Raw genomic sequence first — 20,069 nt, forward strand, 5'->3', positions numbered from 1 at the left:
AATATATAAAGAGTTCCTATAAATTAACAAGAAAAGGGCAACACATTTTTTAAATGTGCCAAGTTCATGGACAAGTAAATCAGGCAAGAAATACAAATGGCCAACAAACATGAAAACATGCTTACACTCAGAAAAAAAATGAGAAAATAGGAATTACAGCAATAAAAATATACCACTTTCTTCTTTCAGACAGTATTATGAATTTTCTAAAAGTGCCTAAGAATTACTGAAGGCATGGAGAAACACACACACTCATATGCTTTCGGTGGACATGAGGAATATTACACCCAGTCAGGCAGCATGTACCAAAATACAAAATGTGCAAACTCCTGCAATTTTACTTAAAGAAAGCCATCGTGGGCCAGGCACAGTGGCTCACACCTGTAACGTCAGCACTTTGGGAGGCCAAGGCAGGTGGATCACCTGAGGTCAGGAGTTTGACCAATACAGTGAAACCATGTCTCTACTAAAACTGCAAAAAAAAAAAAAAAAAAAATTAGCCAGGCATCATGGCACACACCTGTAATCTGAGCTACTCGGAAGGGTGAGGCAAGAGAATCGCTTGAACCTGGGAGACAGAGGTTGCAGTGAGCTGAGATCGTACCTGGGCAACAGAACAAGACTCCATCTTTAAAAAAGAAAGAAAAGAAACTCATCCTGAAATACTCCTAAGTATTGTCAACGGCCAGTCACCAGCATGTTTACTGCGGCACTGTTTGTAATGAAATTTGGAAAGGACTTGAACAACGATCAGCAGGCAAATAGAACAAGATCACCCTCACCCTCAAGCAGTCCGACAAAGGAGACTCCTCCGCCACACAGGGAGATTCCCAAGAATACTGTCAGGTGGGGAAGCAAGCTGGGGAACTAGACACATCGAATGCTCTTACTACGTACCAAAGCAAGAAAAAACCTACACATACACATACACTTACACAAGCAAATGGATTTTAAAGACCTGGGAGGGTCTGAAATCAAGCCTCTGGAAGAGGTGAGGCCGGTGAGGACAGTCAACAGAGGAGGATGGCTCCTTTCCAAGCACTTCCTCACCACTGGATTGTCTGCAACGTGCAGGTGTTCACGAAGACGTGTGGACATTCTATGAAGGAGGAACAGAACTCTACAACCGGTAGCCAAGCACGGGGCAGGCCCGGGAAATGAGAGTTCCTCCTGCCACAGCTATGCTCAGAGCCCACACAGAGGCCAGAAGGCCACCCAGGAGAAAGGCGAGTGGGCAGGGCAGAAAGGTCAGCACCAGATGCAGGCTGACCCTGGGGAAGTGGGGCCTTGCCTCACCCTCCCCTCCTCCCAGAGACAGGGCCAGCAGCACATGGTGGGGGATGAGGAGTCCTGAGGCAAAAAGATGGATCTAGGGTCTCAGGTCTTATCCTGGAGTCCCCTTCCCCAGCACAGAGCATCCAGAAAGAGCTGAGAAGTGACAGATGCAGATGGCACCCAAGGCCAAGGGCCTGAGGGTCCCAGGAGGAAGCAGGAGTGTTAAGAGCAGCAATGACATGGGCAGGCACATGGAGACCCTCCTGGCCTGGAATTCTGTCAAGAGCCTTGGGACAGACAAAAGACAACAAGCTGAGGCATCCTCGGAGACTGGACTAGAGCCACGGCCTCGGATGCAGGGGTCCACTGTTCCCCAGCCTCGGCGTGCACTGAGGTGTTTGGTGCTAAGGCACCCCGGGGCTCCTCACTCTGCCCATTCCAGCAGGGAGAGGAGTAGGGGAAGGAAGGTGATGACCACGGCCAGCCGTGCCCAGAAGGAGGCTGTGGGTCACCCCAAATCCCGTGACCAGGGAAAGGTCAGCTTCTCTTCCCCATTCCAGACGTGTCCTGCTGGGCTCACAGCTGCGTGCTGCCTAGAAAACTCCCACAATCACCGCAGCAGCACCCCCCAAATAAGAGATCTTTAAATTCAAAGAAAAAGATCTCCAACTCGAGAAAGAAAAACCAGGAATTTCTGACCCAGAATGGAAAATGACGCACAGAGCGGTGGCTATGGGAAAGGTATCAGGGAATCCGACGTCTGCCAGACGCTGCGTGGCTACCCGGCCCTTCTGCAGAAGCAAACGTGGTGCCCTTTTGTTACTGAGGTTTCAAAACAACATCAAGAATTTGTTTCTAAGTGGAGTGGAGGCTATCGCCATAGAAACCGCAGACTCTGTCTTGCTGCTGTGACGCACAACCTGTCCAGAACCTTCTGTTCAGAGTTTCTGAAAATTCCCAAGCTGGTACCTTCCTGTTGCTTTTTTCATACCTGAACTTCAGGAACTTCCTGGGTCACCTTCTGGGGCACCTTTAACTGCACTTCAAGGCTCTTACCGACACTCCCCTATCCGTCCACAATGCCTCGGAGGTTTGGGTCTTGATTTAAGCCTCACTGCCCTGGATCTGCCATCTTCCATCACTTTTGAAATAGTAGAACCCAGAAATATTTCTTAAAAACGAAAACTTTCAATCCATTCCACTCCCACCATGTGCTAGTCTAATACCAAAATAATCTATAAAAGTCGTCTTCTCACGAGTCATGCAATAATCAATTCTTTAAAAACCAGTGACATCATAGATTAATTTTAAATTAAAGGAAACACGACAACTAGTTAGACTGGAAACCTGGCCATCATTTCCAAATCAACAACGTTCTCTCGCTGTCCAGTACCGATAGAACGCCTAGATCGGAATCAGTGGCTGCATTAGCCTATGTGCCAACGGCCTAATTTCATGACTTTGAAGGAGCTGCCATTCTCCATCAGGCTTCAGATATTAGATTCAGGCACACACGTCCGTTTCCCATAGGATGGCCAGCTCGACAAATGGCACCGTGGAATTATCATTTTAACCAAGCAGGTTATTAAATAAACCAGTAATTGTATTAAGTTTGGAATGGAGTTTATTCATAGTGCTGAAGTAACTATTCTGGGGTTGAGAAAGAACACGAGTAACACTCAACTTTGGCACATCTATACGGGAACATATTTGGCAACTAACAGTTCGCCCAAATGTCTTACTAATCTGAAAATACTTCTTTCAAATCAATGGCTTCCGTCGTAAATAAAGCAGGAGACAGGGCCTCCTGGAGATGGACAGCACTGTGTGAACCACGCGCACAGAACCAGGTAAAATCTCAGTAGCTGGAGTCCTACTTTCTAACCTTAATCCAGAGACAAATATCCCTGGCTCTTTAACATTCTAGTAAAATACAGACCTAAAACGGCAATCCATTTTATTATGCAAAGGCTTATGCAAATTGTCTATGCAAATACTGGGTCCTATCAATAGCGGACAAATCTCTCATGAAAAACTAGCCTCAGATTAGGTCCAGCACACAGAAAATTATCTAAGAAACACAAAAAGAAAAACCACACACAAATGAAAAATGAAGAACGTATGCCAGAGACGAGGACACACACACACAAAAACACCAAACAAAACGCAAACGCTTCAAGCACTTAGAGAAAGTCTAAACTTATGAAATAATTCAGTCCGCCACGATGAAAACACCGACTAAGACTGATGCAAATCCAAGTGCAAGCCACAGACTCCTTTAAGAGGTGACTGGCCCTAAGTCATACAAGGAAGTCAGTCCTGAACGCAATGAGGGGCTGCTCTGGAAGGAACCGCGCCCGGCGGGTGCGGACATCCGTCTCCTCCAAACCCCACGTTGAGACCGACTCCCCGTGCTGGAGGTGAGGCCTGGTGGGCGGTGTCTGGGTCATGGGGGTGGGTCCCTCATGAATGTCTTGGAGCTGCCATTACGGTAATGTGCGAGTTCTTGCTCTGAGTTCAAACGAGACTGGCAGTTTCGGTGTGTGGCACCTCCCCGCCCCCACTCCTGCCATGTGAGGATGTATGGGCTCCCCCTCTTCTTCCCCTGCACCTTCCACCATGATCCTAAGCTTCCCGAGCCCTCAACGGAAGCAGATGCCGGCACCACACTCCCTGTATGGTCTGCAGAACCGTGGGCCAAAATAAAACCTCTTTATACATTGCCCAGTCTCAGGGATTCCTTTACAGAAACACAGACGGACTCACGCGCAGTGCACCAGCAGCACGCCACGCATGACACCTCCAAGTGCGCTCAGCCCCCACCCCATCGCTGCCCTAGCAGGAATAGGACAAGGTCTGCTATTCTAAGCAGCCACCAACTCCAGGGCCAGTGGCAAAGTTCCTGTGGATGAGAAGCTTTGGAGATGGTTTCTGCCGACGTCAGCAGTTGAACAAGGAAGGACTCCTTGAGGAAAAGACAGGCTTCAGGCTCTGTCTAGAGGTCCTCAAAATGCGGCGCCCACAGCAGTCCTCAAGCAGTGGGATGGCCGGTCCTCCAGCACCTGCCCTCCTCCTCCTCAGGCCTCTGCCTTCGGCACCAACACTGTTCAAAGCACCAGCCCCGTCACTACCTGCTCACCCTATAGGCCTCTGCCTTCAGTGCAAACTCTGTGCAAAGTGCCAGCACCACTGCAACCTACTCGACCCACAAGCCTCTGCCTTCAGTGCCAATTTTGTGCCAAGCATCAGCACCATTGCCACCCGCTCACCCCAAAGGCCTCTGCCTTCAGCTGTGTCACCATGCAAAGCACCAGCACCGTCACTACCTGCTCCCCAGGCCCATCACCTCGTCTCAGCTGAATTGGAGGATGTACACTCAACTGTGTCCTTGACAGCTCGCTCTCCTGTGTCACCCAAGCCCTGTGTGCTGGAGCTCAGTGGAGAGCAGCCCCAGATGGGGGTCCAGAGCCTACCACCCTACTCTCTGGGCCCCAGCCCCAATGAAACTCCATGGATCTTCCCACAGCCTCTGGCCTCCGAAGGCTGCCAGGCCCATGGCCCTCTGTACTGAGGTGGGAAACCATCCAAAGGCCTGAACCTCTCTCGAGGAAGCTGCGACAGTCCGGGGCCCCAGCAGGACCCCATGCCCAGGGTCACTCCATGTTCACATCACTATCTACTGGGAAGGGGCTTGGCCAACTTCTGCTCCTGGTCCACAGCAACAAGGGTTCAGTAACGAAGGCCCCAGACACAGCAACTCCGAGGCATGGCTCCAACACAGGGCATGCAGGATCAGAAGGGAAAAAGGCGACCTCCTCAAATCCTCACTTCACTGACTCTGACAATGCCAGAAGCGACACCAGCCATACAGCCTGAGTCCACGCGGCCCAAGTCCACATGGCTTGAGTGGCAATGGCACTGAAGTCCACACATGCAGCGCTTTCCACTGAAGACTCTGTAGGTGCCCGAGATGCTCCCATTAAATATTAACTAAGGCCGGCCTCCGCTGTGACCACTGCTCATGGCTGTTTCTTTATCAGAGAGTCCAGCCAGCCAGTAAAAAGGACTGCAGAGTGCTGACTACTCCAGGGCAAACCTCCCCACCCCTGAAGACAACATTTCTCCATGCAGTTCACTGTCAACTCTGAAGAGAAGTCGTCAAGGTGCAGCTCCGGCCACTGTTCTCATCGTGAGTCCCTGGACTTCAGTGAGATGACAATTCAAGGATGCTTGACTCAAGACGGATGCGGGAAACCATGAGATGGACAAAGTGTCTGGGAACACAGAGGTTCCTTCTGCCTGAAAGGAATGTGTCCGGGCTGGAGCGGCGCAGCGGGGAGGACAGGGTGAGCCTGAGGCTCAGGTTTGCATTCCACCCGGGGTGCCGTGTCGGGGCTGGATGCTCAGGTCCTGTGGAGGAGGCATGGGAGCCTTGAGTCTGGGCACAGAATTCGGGCACAGCAAGGTGGAGCAGGGAGAAGATGGGCAGGTGCCAGAGCTGAAATGTGTAGGGAGCTGAGAGCCTCCTCGGCTCGCAAGGAGGAACACAGACGGGTTGAGTGGAAGGGCGGGTATCTATGCTTTAAGCAAACACCTAGTGATGTACTGAGAAGGGAGGGGCTTAGATGCAGCACAGACACAGGAGGGCGACCACACGACCAACACAGCACAGAGACACGGGAGGGCGACCACACGACCAACACAGCACAGAGACACAGGAGGGCGACCACACGACCAACACAGCACAGACACAGGAGGACGACCACACGACCAACACAGCACAGACACAGGAGGGCGACCACACGACCAACACAGCACAGACACAGGAGGGCGACCACACGCACAGACACAGGAGGGCGACCACATGACCAACACAGCACAGAGACACAGGAGGGCGACCACACGCACAGACACAGCACAGACACAGGAGGGCGACCACACGACCAACACAGCACAGACACAGGAGGGCGACCACATGACCAACACAGCAGGTGCACAATTATTGGTCGGAATGACTGGGTAGCCGGGCAGCTCCCGGTCAGCTCAGCAGCAAGGCACCATCTCAGGGTGCCACGGCCCTGGCCCCACAGGGGTGCACCCACTCCATGGCACCACACCTCCCCCAGCTGCGACCACCAGCACCTTTTCTCACATGTGCACAGCCCCTCAGCGATGCCTGACGCAACTCAGCACCTGTTGCTCTGGCTGCTACTGTCCGTTCTTCCAGCTGGTCAGGAACTGACGGCTCGGACTGGAATGAGAACGCCTTCCTCTTTACCAGGAGCAATCCTGCCTAGTCCACGAAATGCCCTATCTCATGGGAATGGGGTGCAGGAACCCAATTCAGGTGTTTCTGTTCACTATGGATAGATGAAATCTACAAAGAGGAGCCTTCCATTTCAAGCCAGAGTACCAAGTTTAAGTTAGTCCTGGGAGGACCGAGAGCATCACTTCTTCAGGACACAGCGATGGTGACATTCACCTGCAGGTTCAGGGCCGATCATCGTCTCCAGCACCACCCCTCCTGCAGAATGGGAAATGCTAGATCTAGCATGGAAAGCAGAACTGAAGTACAGACGTGTAGTATATGAGGCAAAGAGAGAAAAAGCTGAAAGCAGTTCCATCGGGTAAGAACCTGTGAATGTATCTACTGGCACTGCAGTCCAAGAATATGAACTTCTCTCAGTGAACACGCACGGAATGTCTATCCTAAGTCACTTCCTGTGAGGCAGGAAGGAAACTCCGCACACCCCACAGGGTTTCTGCACAGGGCACCATGGCTGACGGGCTTCCTCACCTGCGTACAACATGGGCACAGGTGCAGACGCAGATGCAGAATCTGAGCCTTCCTGGGACCACGCATTCCTGCCCCTGGTGGACATACCAGGAAGGGGAGGCTGGCAGCTGGATGCCAACAGAAAGAGTGTTTGTAGGATGCCCACTGGTGTTCCAGGCACACGCAGGAAAAGTGGTGGGGACAGCTCCTTCGGTAGGAATCACAGCAACGCAGGGCACTGCAGATTCCCAGGGGTTGAAGAACTTGTAATACCACACTGTGACATGGTGGCTAAAGAATTAAAATCCGTGTGTCCGAATCCAAGCTTGTGTGTCCTCCACCAATGACGCCACCTTTCAGGAACACACACACACACACCATCCGGCATGGGGCAAAAGCAATCCTGCCCTATGGCCCAGTTTCCTCACCGATAAAACGGGAAGACAGAACAGATACCTCTTAGTTCCCTCCCACCTCTACAATTCTGTTATTCTATCTCAAGTCAAAAAAGAGACAGAAAATACATCAAGTGAATTTTCCTAGCTAACCAAAATGTCTGCCTGATGTTTGTTTCACAGTACCAAGTACGTCCATCCCACATGTATTTCTGTGACGGGAAGAAATCCCGGAGTATAATCTCTAGAGTCTAGCGCCTTTCACAGTCTAATAAATTCGTTCTGGAAGGTCAGAAAATGTAGCACTCTGTTCAAGCAAACATCAGCATGCATGCCATGCATAGATTATCAATGCTGAAAGAATCAGAATACAATAAAACGTATTTATAAGACAGCATTATCATAATTTAATCTTCCTCTGATAACTCGGGAAGCACACGAGGACACCCAGCGCCCTGTGAACAATCACCGTCGTGTTCCTGAGTGCGGGAGCGCGGATTAGGAGTGGGCGCCGGTTGCTAAGATGCTGAGTGAATCACAAGGCATTCTGCACGTGACTGTCAACTCCATCTGAACACTTCTCTTGAGGAACACTGCTGCATTTTCATACTAAACAAGAATTTAATACAGGATTTTCCAACTCCTATTTTACTCCCAACTAAACAAATTCTGTAGAATGCAGTACAGGCAAAAGCCATGGAGCTTGCCTTCGCTCCAGGTGAAGCCCTCGAAAGCCCTCTGTGCGGCCCGCTGTGCCCGCCCTTCCGAAGCCTGTGAGCGGCCTGCACCTCCCTGACTGTGTCTCCATTCTTCCGAGTTTCTGTCTCACCAGATCGCAGTCTGGTTTTCTTCTCTGGATGTTCTCCGGCTCATCTTGGTTAGGGAACACACTCCAGGGAGCCGTGTGGGGCCTGGCAAGGGCCACACAGGGCTCTCACTTTCGGGACAGCCTGTCGTCCCCGCACTTCACGAGCAGCAGAGAGTCTACGTGTGAATATTTATTAGCTATTATGCAAGGTGAGCCTGGGGCTGCGCACGATGAAGGAACTGGGCAGAGTCCGACCGAGTTAACCCAGCTGGATACTGAAGGGAGCTGGCCTAGCCATTCTGAAAGCTCCTGTTTCACAGAGGCTCTGAATACCACCGAGACCCCTCAGAACGAGCGCATCTCACAGCCCCAGGCCGTGGAGGAGCAGTGTTTTCACGAAATCGCTCCCAGCTGTTTCCTCCCCAGCTAAACTGGATGCTACTTCCCATCTACCCCTTGCACTCCTCTTGGTGAATGTGCTTCACTCACTCTCTCTCCTCCTTGGTCCACAATCTCTTTCTTTGAATCGCTTTTAGCCTCCCATGGGACCCATGATGAAGCACTGAGCGCCTCCCAGCCCACGACTTGTTTCAGAGAGCCTTGCCCCACGGTGCATCCGAGCCAAGACACCGCGGAGTCCTCCAGAGACTCGGCATCGCAAGTGGATTCAGCCACAAGGTAAACGAGTGAAGGCACTGTCAGAGCTCCTCCTGCTCCACCTTGAAGAAACGCTTGGAAGAAATAACATATAAAGGCTGCCCACGCCCAGCAGGCTGCACAGGGAAACGCCCCTCCCAGCTCACCCCTCATTCCATTCTCCCTTCTGCTGGCCAGGTTCACCCTCGATCATTAGGTTTCAAGAGGTGAACACGTAATAACACATCATTCAGGCCAGGTGTAGTGGCTTACACCTGTAACCCCAGCACTCTGGGAGGCGAAAGAGAGTGAATCAGTTGAGCCCAGAAGTCCATCCTGGGCAACATGGCAAAACCCCAAAAAAAATCCAAAAATCAGCCAGGTGTGATGACACCCACCTGTAGTCCAAGCTACTCAGGAGGCTGAGGTGAAAGGATGGCTTAAGCCTGGGAGGTGGAAGTTGCAGGGAGCTGAGACTGTGCCACTGCACTTCAGCCTGGGTGACAGAGTGAGATCCTGTCTAAAACACACACACACACACACACACACACACACACACTCACTTTCATTCTCTCTCACTGTCTCTCACTCTCACTGTCTCTCTCTCTCTCTCTCTCTCTTTCTCTCCCCCTCCTTAAGGTGTTCTAATTGCTGTCTGTTCCATTAGAAAGAAAGAAGGATGGCTGCTGAACCTCTGTGCCCAGCCGCATGACTGCAGCCTGGCCTTCCTCACAGCCATTGCACCAGACGACAGCCACAGCCAGCCACCCAGCCTCCAGGCACCTTGCGGTATTCAGCAAACACCTTGCGGCAAAAGCCTGAGTGCGTCTGGCCGTGGTGGAAAGAAGATGTGCTCTCAGGACCGGCTGCTGGGCGGCAGGGAGGGAGGCAGGCAGGAAGGGAGGTAGGGAGGGAGGGAGGGAGGGAGGCAGGGAAGGAGGGAGGGAGGGAGGGAGGCAGGGAAGGAGGGAGGGAGGGAGGGAGGCAGGGAAGGAGGGAGGGAGGGAGGGAAGGAGGCAGGGAGGCAAGGAGGGAGGGAGGGAAGGAGGCAGGGAGGAAGGGGACAGAAAACAGAGATCCTCTGAAAACAATCGAATTTCCTCCTTAATTACCTGTCCTTGCCTAGACCACATTTTTTTTCTTTGAAGACTCTTTCCTTAATTCTTCAAATTGCATATAATACCAAGCACTTGTTCCAAGCACTTTTTTTATTCTGTTGAGTCATATAATTTGCCATTATATTGATCAAAAACAGCTGAACACAATGGTCCCTTGTGTGACGGGGGTGACTGACTCCAGGAATTCCCCCAATTCCAAAATTCAAGGGTGCTCCAGTCCCTGATGTAAATACCTGCCTGCAACCTCCACGTATGCTCCCATGTACCCTAAACCATCGCCAGGTTACTCAGAACCTGCGGCCTCCACGCATGCTCCCGTGTACCCTAAACCATCGCCAGGTTACTTAGAACCTGCGGCCTCCACGCATGCTCCCGTGTACCCTAAACCATCGCCAGGTTACTTAGAACCTGCGGCCTCCACGCATGCTCCATGTACCCTAAACCATCGCCAGGTTACTTAGAATCATAGACTGTAAATGCTCTACAAAGTCTGCTGTGTTGTTTAGGGATTAATAGCAAGAAAAGATGGTTCAGTATAGACACAACCATCTCTTTGTTAAAGATTTTCAGTCTGTGGTTGGTTTTATGGACAGATGCAGAATCCAACTTCATCTAAAACTTGAGGGTGTCCGGCCTACTGAGTCACAGTGAGCATCTAAAAACTGAGGATGGTTTCAACAGGACGGAATACGGATTTCACACGACAGACATTAGCTCAACAAGAAACGGTGGAACACGTAGTCAGATTCGTCTTGAGTGGTACGCAGCTAGACGGCAGACTGTTTGCACGTGACGAGCAGGGGAGAGTGTCTGCGGTGGCCCAGGCACCAAGCACCCCAGTCCAGGCACTTCTCATCCCAGTTCCAGGGCGCCAGGAACTCCGACAGCAAGTCTTCCCGAGATGTGCGGCCTCTCTGTGTGCTTGTCATTCGTGAGTCGCCTGAATGCTTTCTCATCAGAGTTCTGTTTTGGCCCATATGCTGAAGGTCTGTTTGTCCCCTTGCAAAGTGATATTCGTTCTTCCTTAGTGATGGTTTCTAAGCTCCCTGAGCCTACTTGTGTTTGAGAATATTGAAAATGTTGATTTTTATAAGCTCCAATCATATGTCCTTTCACCCCTCCTCTTTCCTACTAAAAATACTAATTTTTTACAAAGTCCAAAAGCGCTCTTTCCGTCTGCGCCATGTACCTTTCCCGGCGGAGGATTTAAATCTATTAACGTAGTCACAGAGACTGACTTTTTTTTTCATAATTTTGCACTTCTGCAATTTTACGTCAATAACAAGAGCTGCTGGGACCACGTCTTAAGTGGGGATAAAAATAACTTGAGTATCAGGCCGGGTGCGGTGGCTCAAGCCTGTAATCCCAGCACTTTGGGAGGCCGAGGCGGGTGGATCACGAGGTCAGGAGATCGAGACCATCCTGGTCAACATGGTGAAACCCCGTCTCTACTAAAAAATATATACAAAAAATTAGCTGGGCACAGTGGCGCGTGCCTGTAATCCCAGCTACTCAGGAGGCTGAGGCAGGAGAATTGCCTGAACCCAGGAGGCGGAGGTTGCCGTGAACCGAGATTGTGCCACTGCGCTCCAGCCTGGGTAACAAGCGCGAAACTCCGTCTAAAAAAATAAAAAATAAAAAAAAATAACATGAGTATCAGAACTCTCCAGAGGAATGCACGGCAACATTCAACTGACAAAACACATCTCATTTTAAAAAGGAGTTTCTTTCGGTTAATCTAACAACGCAAATTACTTCCAGATCCAGAAACGCCAATCAGATCAATCCCTGGATGTCAAAAACAACGCGTGGGTAAAATCATGGCACAACCTGGTTTTACCATTACGTCGCATGGACGTGAATCACAATTTCAACTCTGCTCCACAAGCAGGCGGCTGCTGCTTACGAGAAGCTCCGTTACCCTTCATTCCTCAGTTTCTCCAAAGCCGCTCTAACAGTGTTAAGCAGCCTTCCCATCAGAGTTCTATGAGAATTCAAAATAACCTAAAAGTTTAAAGAACTAAGTAATCCTTTTCGTAACAGGAAAGGCAAGCATTTTCCAAAGCTGCATGGATTTTTTCAGGAAAAGAAAGGCAGGCTGCAGGTTCAGACCTCAGATTCAAGATACCCAGCTTCTTTTCCGAGCGAGCCTGTGAAAGGCCTGGGCCAAGCCCCACAGATCAGTGTTTGGAGAGTAGTCAAATCCATGGAACACGGTCTCTCTCCTCAAGGAATATCCGTGAATTAGTCATTTGCTGCTACACTGGGCCATTAAAGTGGCCGTTACTGAAGTGAAAAGTCTGTTTTTAGGTAGACAGCTACTGTCCTCTGGGATTACAGGAAGTGGCCCACATACACCTACAAGGCTCTTCCATGTTTTATGCCTCTGTCATGCCATTAATTTCTGTCCTCTCTCAATCAACCTAAAATATCCTATTTATTCTATCACCAACTTCTTGTTAAATTCAACTATGATATATGTCTTGTTATGGAAATCATCTGAGGTCTATGGTAGGTTTCTCAAAAAGTTACATATAGAGAAAAACATCTATGTCTCTAATACATTAATAGTAGCCTCTAAAATTTAATGAACCTGAAAACAGTACCTTCTAATTTATGACAAAAATCGTTTGGTTTTTCCAACTTCTTGACTTTTTAAAGCACTACTAGATTAGCTTATTCTGAATCATGTGACCACCATCCAAATAAATGGGGTGAGGCCCAAAAGCTTTTCCAAATATTAAGAATATTTCTCTTTAAAGTGGAAAAAAAAAACATAGTGCTAGCCCAATATTTTATCCCACGTGTGCTCCAAAAAGTAGTCAGAGTACTACTGAAACATAACCAGTAAAATGTGTATTCATCAACATAAAAAAACACCAAGATTTAAACTTCACAAAAGTCAACCAGGGGTCACGATGGGGTCAACGGTTTCACATGACAAATTATTCAAAGAATCCAAAAGTGCGCATTGAATGAGCACTGGATCCATTTTCAGAGACGGCCATGTTCTCCCGCTCCTCCCACAGGCACCAGTGACTAAGAGACCAGAAGCTGCAACACACATTACTGAAGACTCCCTTACCTACGTATAAGCTCATAAACTTCGCGTGGCCTCAGCACAGTTTTCGCTACAGGATTGGAGAAATGACTCACCTGCTACATTTCTATTGACTCGATATGCATTTCAGTGTAACAGACCCTCACACAACAGACTGTGTACAACTGTAAAACTCTGTCCAGATTTGGCCAGATCTCTAAAAAGGAAAAATAACATTGTCTTGTTTTGTTTTGAATACAGCAGTCATCTTCTTCACCACAGAATACAAACAGCCCTGCCCATGGGCTTTGATTTCTATCACTCTTGAAAGTCCAGGTAAAAAGCAACAGTCAGTAACAGGTTTGCAGAGAAGAGAAAAATACCTTTGGCTTTGTGGAGAAACATGCAAGTTCTGGAACTGAAACATCGCTTTCCACGTAAAACAATTATGCAAAGCAAAAAATAATAAAAGAAATATCAGAATGCTTAAAATTTACAGAAAGTAGGAGAATTATGAGAACAAAGCTGGCCAAGCATCTTTAAATATTTACAAGGCTGCTATGTGGAAAGTAATCGGTTCCAATTAACTGTCTCTAAACCCACAGGGTTACTTGAATCCAAGGAGATTAATTATAACTGCACACCAATTTGAAGACGGTGTTCTACCCAGCTGGAGTGGAAGAAAGTGTGCGTGCGTGTGTGTGTGTGTGCGCACGCATTGTATGGTGAGCACTGGGTCTAGGGCAGGAAAGGGAGAGGGGGGAAATGTCTCAGAAGGGACCTATACTGGTGTTCTTTGCTCAGAAATTAGGATGACAGATGAGACCATCAGGTGAGACCATCAACCCTAGCGGTCAGAGGTGTGAGTTTAAGCAAACCCTGAAAGGAGCGGCAAGGGAAGCGAATGGGTGCCCGCGTCTGCGTTCGCCAGTGCGAGCTCCAGTCCATACTGGGGTGGCAGATTCCTGGGTGTGGAGCCACCTGGGCATGGACACTCTGGGCAAGGGCACAAGGCTGCCCAAGCATGGAGTCCTGAGGCCCAGGGTCACCTGAGCATAGGCCTGCTTGGATAAGGGGCTAATGAGAGGGGCTACTTGAGTATACGTTTACCTGAGAGCAGGAACCCCTGAGCCTGGGCTCCCAGGGGCCACCTGCTCTTGCTCACCTGGTGCAGGTTCAGGGGCGCCCTCCTCACCGCTGTCTTCGGCAGCATCCTCGGCCAGTCCGGAGCCCGGGGAGTCGGCAGCGGCACAGGCAGAGCCGGGGCTGCTGGGCTGCGAGGCCGAGTCCCCCTCGCTGAGCGAGCCGCAGCGGGCGCGCGCCGCCCGGTCCCCATCGCTGTCCCTGTCCCTGTCGCGGCGCGCGCGGCGATGCACGCGCGAGTGCAGCACCATCTGATGGTAGGTGCGGAAGATCTTGCCGCACTCGAAGCACTCGGAGGACTTGCCCTGGCCGGTGGTGGCGGCGGTCCTGCGGCTGGGGCGTGCGGCCGAGCGCGGGTCGAGGTGGCCGGCAGGCGCGGGGTCCCCAGGCCCGCTCGCCCGCTTCCGCGGGGGCCCCTGAGTGGCCGGCGTGTCCTGCTCGCGCTTGCGCTTCTCCTGGCTCACCAGAACGAATTCGCGCCGGTCCTTGTCGAAGGCCACGTCCCCCCCCAGCGCCTCGTCCCAGGCCCCGTACTTGAGGTACTCGGCCGGCTCGGCCACCTTGCCGCGCGTGGCCAGCTGCCAGGCCTGGTAGCTGTTGACCGGGTCCAGCTCGGCCACCCGCCGTCCGGCCTGCGCGCCCGGGCACGCGTCGCCGGCCGCCGACGGCCTCAGGTTCAGGCACTGGAGGAAGAACTGCTTGGTGTCCGGGGGCCCCTCCGCCCCATCCTCGGCCGGGTCGCGCGCACGGCCGGCCTCGACCCTGCGGTGGATGGCGTTGTGAGCGTTCAAGCTGTCCAGGTTTGTAAACAGGTTCCCGCACTTGGCGCAGACCTCGTAGAGGCTCAGGCCGGCCACGATCACCTCCTCCTGCACCACGTTGTTGATGGTGGCGATGGGGTCCAGCTCGCTCTTGGGCCTGTTCTTGCTGCCCGTCTTGGGGCCATGCGCCTTCATGTGGTTCTTGAGGAACCAGGGCTCCTTGAACCTGCGGCCGCAGATGTGGCAACCGTGGTCGAAGGAGCCGCGGTGCTTCTTCATGTGCGCCTTCAGGAACCAGGTCTGGCTGAAGGCCTGGCCGCACACCTCGCACGGGAACTCGCCGGGGCTCAGCTCGGGCTTGCCGTTCTCCATGCAGGCCTCGGCCCCGCCGCCGCCCCCGGGCCCCTGCGCGGTGATGTGGTCCCTCTCGATGTGGCTCAGCAGCGACTCCTCCCGCAGCGTGGCGAAGCTGCACAGCCGGCACTTGAACGGCTTGTGCGCCTGGTGCACGTGCAGCTCCAGGTCCTTCTTCCGCTCGAACTGGCTCTTGCAGAAGGTGCACTGGGCTGCCGCCTTGGCCTCCCCCGCGGCGCACGCGGCGCCCTCCGCCCCCTTCTTGCTGCTCCGCAGCAGGACCCTGCCGCTGTCGGCCTGCGAAGCCCCATTCAGGACCCTGGTGCCTTCGGCCAGCGAGGCCCCGTTCAGCAGCCGGTTGCAGGCCGAGGCGCTCTTGGTGGGGCTGGCGCAGGCGTCCAGGCCCTCGGAGGCGCGCGTCTCACCCAGCGGTGCCTCGCCCGCCTCCGGCTCGTGCCCCTGAATCAGAGTCCCTGTGCGGTGGCTCCGGATGTGAATCTTGAGGTTGCCCTTCTGGGAAGCCCGGTGGTCACAGTAGGGGCACTTGTAGGGCTTCTCGCCCGTGTGCTTGCGCATGTGCTGCGAAAGCGAGCTCTGGAAGGGGAAGCTCTTGCCGCAGATGCAGCAGGTGTGGCAGGTGGCCTTGTCCCCGTCCACCTCGTGGCCCCGACCGGCCCTGGTGGGACTGGGGCCTCGCCTCAGCTCCATCTCTGCCTCTCTGTTGCGATCCATCCGAAGGATGGGCGCGGCCGGTGGTAGCGGCACAGCTTTCTGTCGAGCAGGCTGCAGGGACCGTCCTATCTCTCCATGGTCAGAAGAGCGAAAAGATGTGCCTGCTCCCAGGAGGTGCACCTTCTACATGGGGGGCGCAGCAGCAGGCAGCCAGCACCTGAAACAGACATGGAACATTATCAGCAGAGCTCCGGGCCAAGAGCCCACGTGCTCCAAAAACAGACCCATCCCACTCACTTTAAGAAAAGAGGCACCAACAACACTTCAAATAGAGAGGAGAGTAGCTGCCCACCTTATTAAGAAATCAGTATCAATTAATTATCAATAATGAATTATGTTAAATGATTAACATAAATAATTGTTAATGATTGTGCACTAAAATAATTTTCTTTTCCCAACAAGGTATCAAATCTTTAAGGAGAGACTGTGGTACCAGATCGTGTAGGAGTGTGAGGAATACAAGCTACTTGGCAAGGAGACCATGTGGGAATTGGGAACAGAGGGCAGCAAGGTTTTGGGAAAAGGGCAGAAGGAGAACAGGGGCCGAGTTCCTGGGCTGATGGAAGGTGAGCTGCACAGGTGACCTCAATTCACAAACACAGTCACGTGCCACTTAGCAAAGGGGATACGAGCTGAGAAATGCACTGCTGGGCGATTTTGTCACTGTGCAGACCTCCTAGAGCAGACACTCACGCACCCAAGATGGCACAGCCTGCCACACACCTAGGCGATATGGTGAAGCCCACTGCTCCTAGGCCACAAACCCTTCCAGCAGGCTGCAGTGCTGAAGACGGTAGGTAAGTGTAACACGTGGTAAAATATGGCATTAGAGTGCAAGGGCGCCACTGTAGTATATGTGGACCCCACACTGATACATCACTGTGCAATGCGTGACTGAACGTAACCGTGTGTAGACGTTAGAAAAACGAGTCTTATGCTAAGAGTGTAAACTACTTTTAATAAAGGAGAAACGACAGGGTGTGGAGAGGATACTCTGAGCTCCTGAAGTGCCAGCCCCAGGACCCTAAGGCCAAACCTGTCCTGCCTGACTCCACTTCTACGTGTGCTTGACCACGAGATAGGTTACAGATCAACCCCAGCTGGCCGCAGTGTCTGAAGTCCACTCTCTGGCCTGGCTCATAATCGCCTATCATTCTGGGCCCTGTGCTTTTTCCCCTGGTCCCACACCTGCTTTCCCCCAAAAGGAACCTCAGGCTTTGGCCCAGGAGAGTCGGGATCCCACTGCACAGCCCGTCCCCAGCCCAGTGAGACCATGCAGGCTCTCATCTCTGCCTCCCCACCACCCCGCAGGTCAGATTCCCATAGCATCCTCCTTGTGAGGCTGGGACTGCTCCTACAAACTGCCCAAGCCTGAAAACAGTGGGCATCAACCACCCTGCACAGCCACTGCCACCTGCATGCCCATCCCACCCACCAGAAGGTGAGGAGGGCAGAGGCCCCCTCCCTCCAGGCACACAGGCAAGAGGCAGCCTGTCACAGTGTGCCTGTGTCCAGCACAGAACAGCCCCCACCAAGGATGGGGGATGCAGGAATCAAAATGCTTGGATCCAGCCAAAGAGCCTAAATGGTGCAGGCAGAAAAGTAACTGTTCAGTCAAAACAGGAATTCCACCTGACACAGGGGAAGGTGAAGAAGGAGAAAGGGGAGTCAGTGAGAAAGGACGTGAGATGCCGAGTCTCCCAGGTCGGCGCGTGGGTGAGTTCAAGAGGGAGGGGCTGCACACACAGCCCCCCGGGAACAGGCTCTGCTCAGCAGCTCAGCTCTGCAGAGAATAAATCCAGTTCCTGCTTCCAAGAGCCCAAAGGGTCTCTCTTCAGGGGCAGGCTAGACGTGCACAGAGAGGCACCCAGATGGGCAGATGTTCTAAAAACCCCAAGGGATTTCACATAGAAAGGAAGGGGGTTTCTATAAACCTACACTGCACACACACTGAGGAGTCCTGCTTAAACATCTATAAAACCCAAAGCAGTGCCATGTCTCCAGCTGGGAACCACAACACACAGCTTCCATGCAAAGATGACAGGGTCTCCCCCAAAAGGCCCTGGGTGGCAGCTCCCTGTTTCCTTCAAGTTTTCCAGCCTGCAAGGTTTTCACAGAAACAGATGGGACACAAAAATAATACTGACAACAGACCCGAGGGGGTGATGGGGTGTGGGCTAGAAATCAGTGTTGGGTGTCAAGAGTGTCCCCAAACCTCCCCCACAGGGGTCGGGGATCTGAGCATTTCGTATTAATACTTCAACTCCCAAGGGCCCAGACACCAGCAACACAGGAGCCCTCTGAACAGAGCCCCGTGCAATCCCCTCACAGGCAAATACCGTGCCAGGTAGAAACCCTATCAAGAATCAGTCTTCACAGTGAACAGAAAGCCCCGTCGACAAGCTTTGGAGGCACCTAAGGAAACACGCACAGCCTCAGCCACAAATGAAAAGCAGCAGCACAGAGGTTCCGCCCCCTTCCTCCAGGGACGCACCCAGCAGAGCCAAGCAATGGAGCGGCACGAGAGAGATACCCGTCCAGAGGAGCCAAAATCCACCTGCTCCAATAAAAAACAGCCAGGCGTGGCGGTGGGCACCTGTAGTCCCAGCTACTCAGGAGGCTGAGGCAGGAGGATCGCTTGAACCCAGGAGGCGGAGGTTGCAGTGAGCTAAGACTGTGCACTGCACTCCAGCCTGGGTGACAGAACAAGACTCCATCTCAAAAAATAAAATAAACTTCCCCCAAAACTGGAGAAATAAATAAGCTTACCAGGAAGATTCCTAATGACCTTTTACTCCAAGCTAATTTAAATGATTTTGTCAAATGGTTTTGGTCTTGGCACACATTGTGGATGACTGTCATGATTTATGATGATTTGATAAGGCAAGTGATTCACAGGAAGCCTCGTCCTTCCCCAGGTCCCAGTTCACTCCCCCACAGAAATGCTGAATCTGATACTCAAAGGATGAATGAAGCACACTATTTATATCTAACTTAGTTACTGGATGTGGTATAAAAATCTTACAAGTGTGAACCATCGTATGGAAAATACATTTACAGGGAGAAAAAGAAAAACAACTAAAACCCTGGAAATTGGTGGCTCTGAAATAATTGTACAGACTTCACCAGACCGCCAACGTTTATCCATAAAGGATGTTAAACGTTAAGATAGCTCTCCAGTTCGAGAGAATTAAACTGCCAGAAGCCAGCTACGAAGACAGGATTCACTGAGGCAGAGCCCAGGCCTGGTCAGGGCTATAAGAGGCAGCCCTCAAGTGTGCCATAAAGCAGAAGGGAATGTGTTCAGTGCCAAGACTCACACGAATCTCCAGAACTGTGCGCTCTGTGGCTGCCAGCTCCTGCCTTCCTTCAGAGCGGCAGCTCCTGGGGTCTACGCCCAGAGGGGCCGCCTCCATGCCAGCCAGCTGTGTGCCAGCAGCCACACACCTGTCAATGTGCAGGTCGCAGGGTCACGGCCAACACAGGGCATCCAGCACAAAGTGTGCATGTGCAGATGGGAACCCTGGTCCCAGCCCTCATGCTCCCAGTCGCCAGCCACATGGCTTTCTGGGTGTGTCCTGTACACCCTCAGCTCATCCCCTCCTGTCAGGCACAGAGAAACAAGAGGAAACCATGTGTCACTGAAGCCCCTTGCAAATGCCTCCTTCTATAAAATCCAGTGACCTCTCAGAGCCCACAGCATCCAGACCCCAGGGACATCCAGGCAACCCCACACCCGGCACTGAGGCCCCTCTTCTCATCCCAGGAAGCTAGCTTCCTGCCCTGCAGGTCCTCCCGCCCAGGTGCCTTCAGGAGTGCTGGGGAAATACAGACACTCTTGCTCATGCATCACGACAACCCCGAATACAGCCCCATCTAGCCCAACTCAGCAGCACAGCCCGGCATCCCAAGCCATGACCACGGCTGAGCGGCAGATGGCACAGTGCCAAGGAGTGTGGCCCTTTTACATCTGAAAGGGCCTTGTGCCAGCGTCAGACCCACCCCATCCTTACACAGCCTTGACTCCCCAA

The 20,069-nt window shown here is 52.2% G+C and overlaps 1 protein-coding gene across 9 annotated transcripts in view; it reads right to left on the reverse strand.

Moving 5' to 3' along the window:
- The window catches only part of ZNF516 (zinc finger protein 516), a 214,103-nt gene that overhangs the window by 147,380 nt on the left and 46,654 nt on the right, over positions 1 to 20,069 (reverse strand). For 8 of the 9 annotated variants that reach the window (XM_054244329.2, XM_035271379.3, XM_035271378.3 and 5 more), the window contains exon 2: positions 14,214 to 16,195. In XM_054244329.2, the coding sequence (XP_054100304.2) occupies positions 14,214 to 16,038 (1,825 nt within the window). In that variant the 5' untranslated portion in view covers positions 16,039 to 16,195. Of the gene's footprint in view, positions 1 to 14,213; positions 16,196 to 19,485; positions 19,642 to 20,069 lie in introns of all 9 variants that reach the window. The other variant, XM_078348276.1, reaches the window with a different exon arrangement.

The sequence above is a fragment of the Callithrix jacchus genome, chromosome 13 (genome assembly GCF_049354715.1).
Source record: "Callithrix jacchus isolate 240 chromosome 13, calJac240_pri, whole genome shotgun sequence".
NCBI classification, from domain to species: domain Eukaryota; kingdom Metazoa; phylum Chordata; class Mammalia; order Primates; family Cebidae; genus Callithrix; species Callithrix jacchus.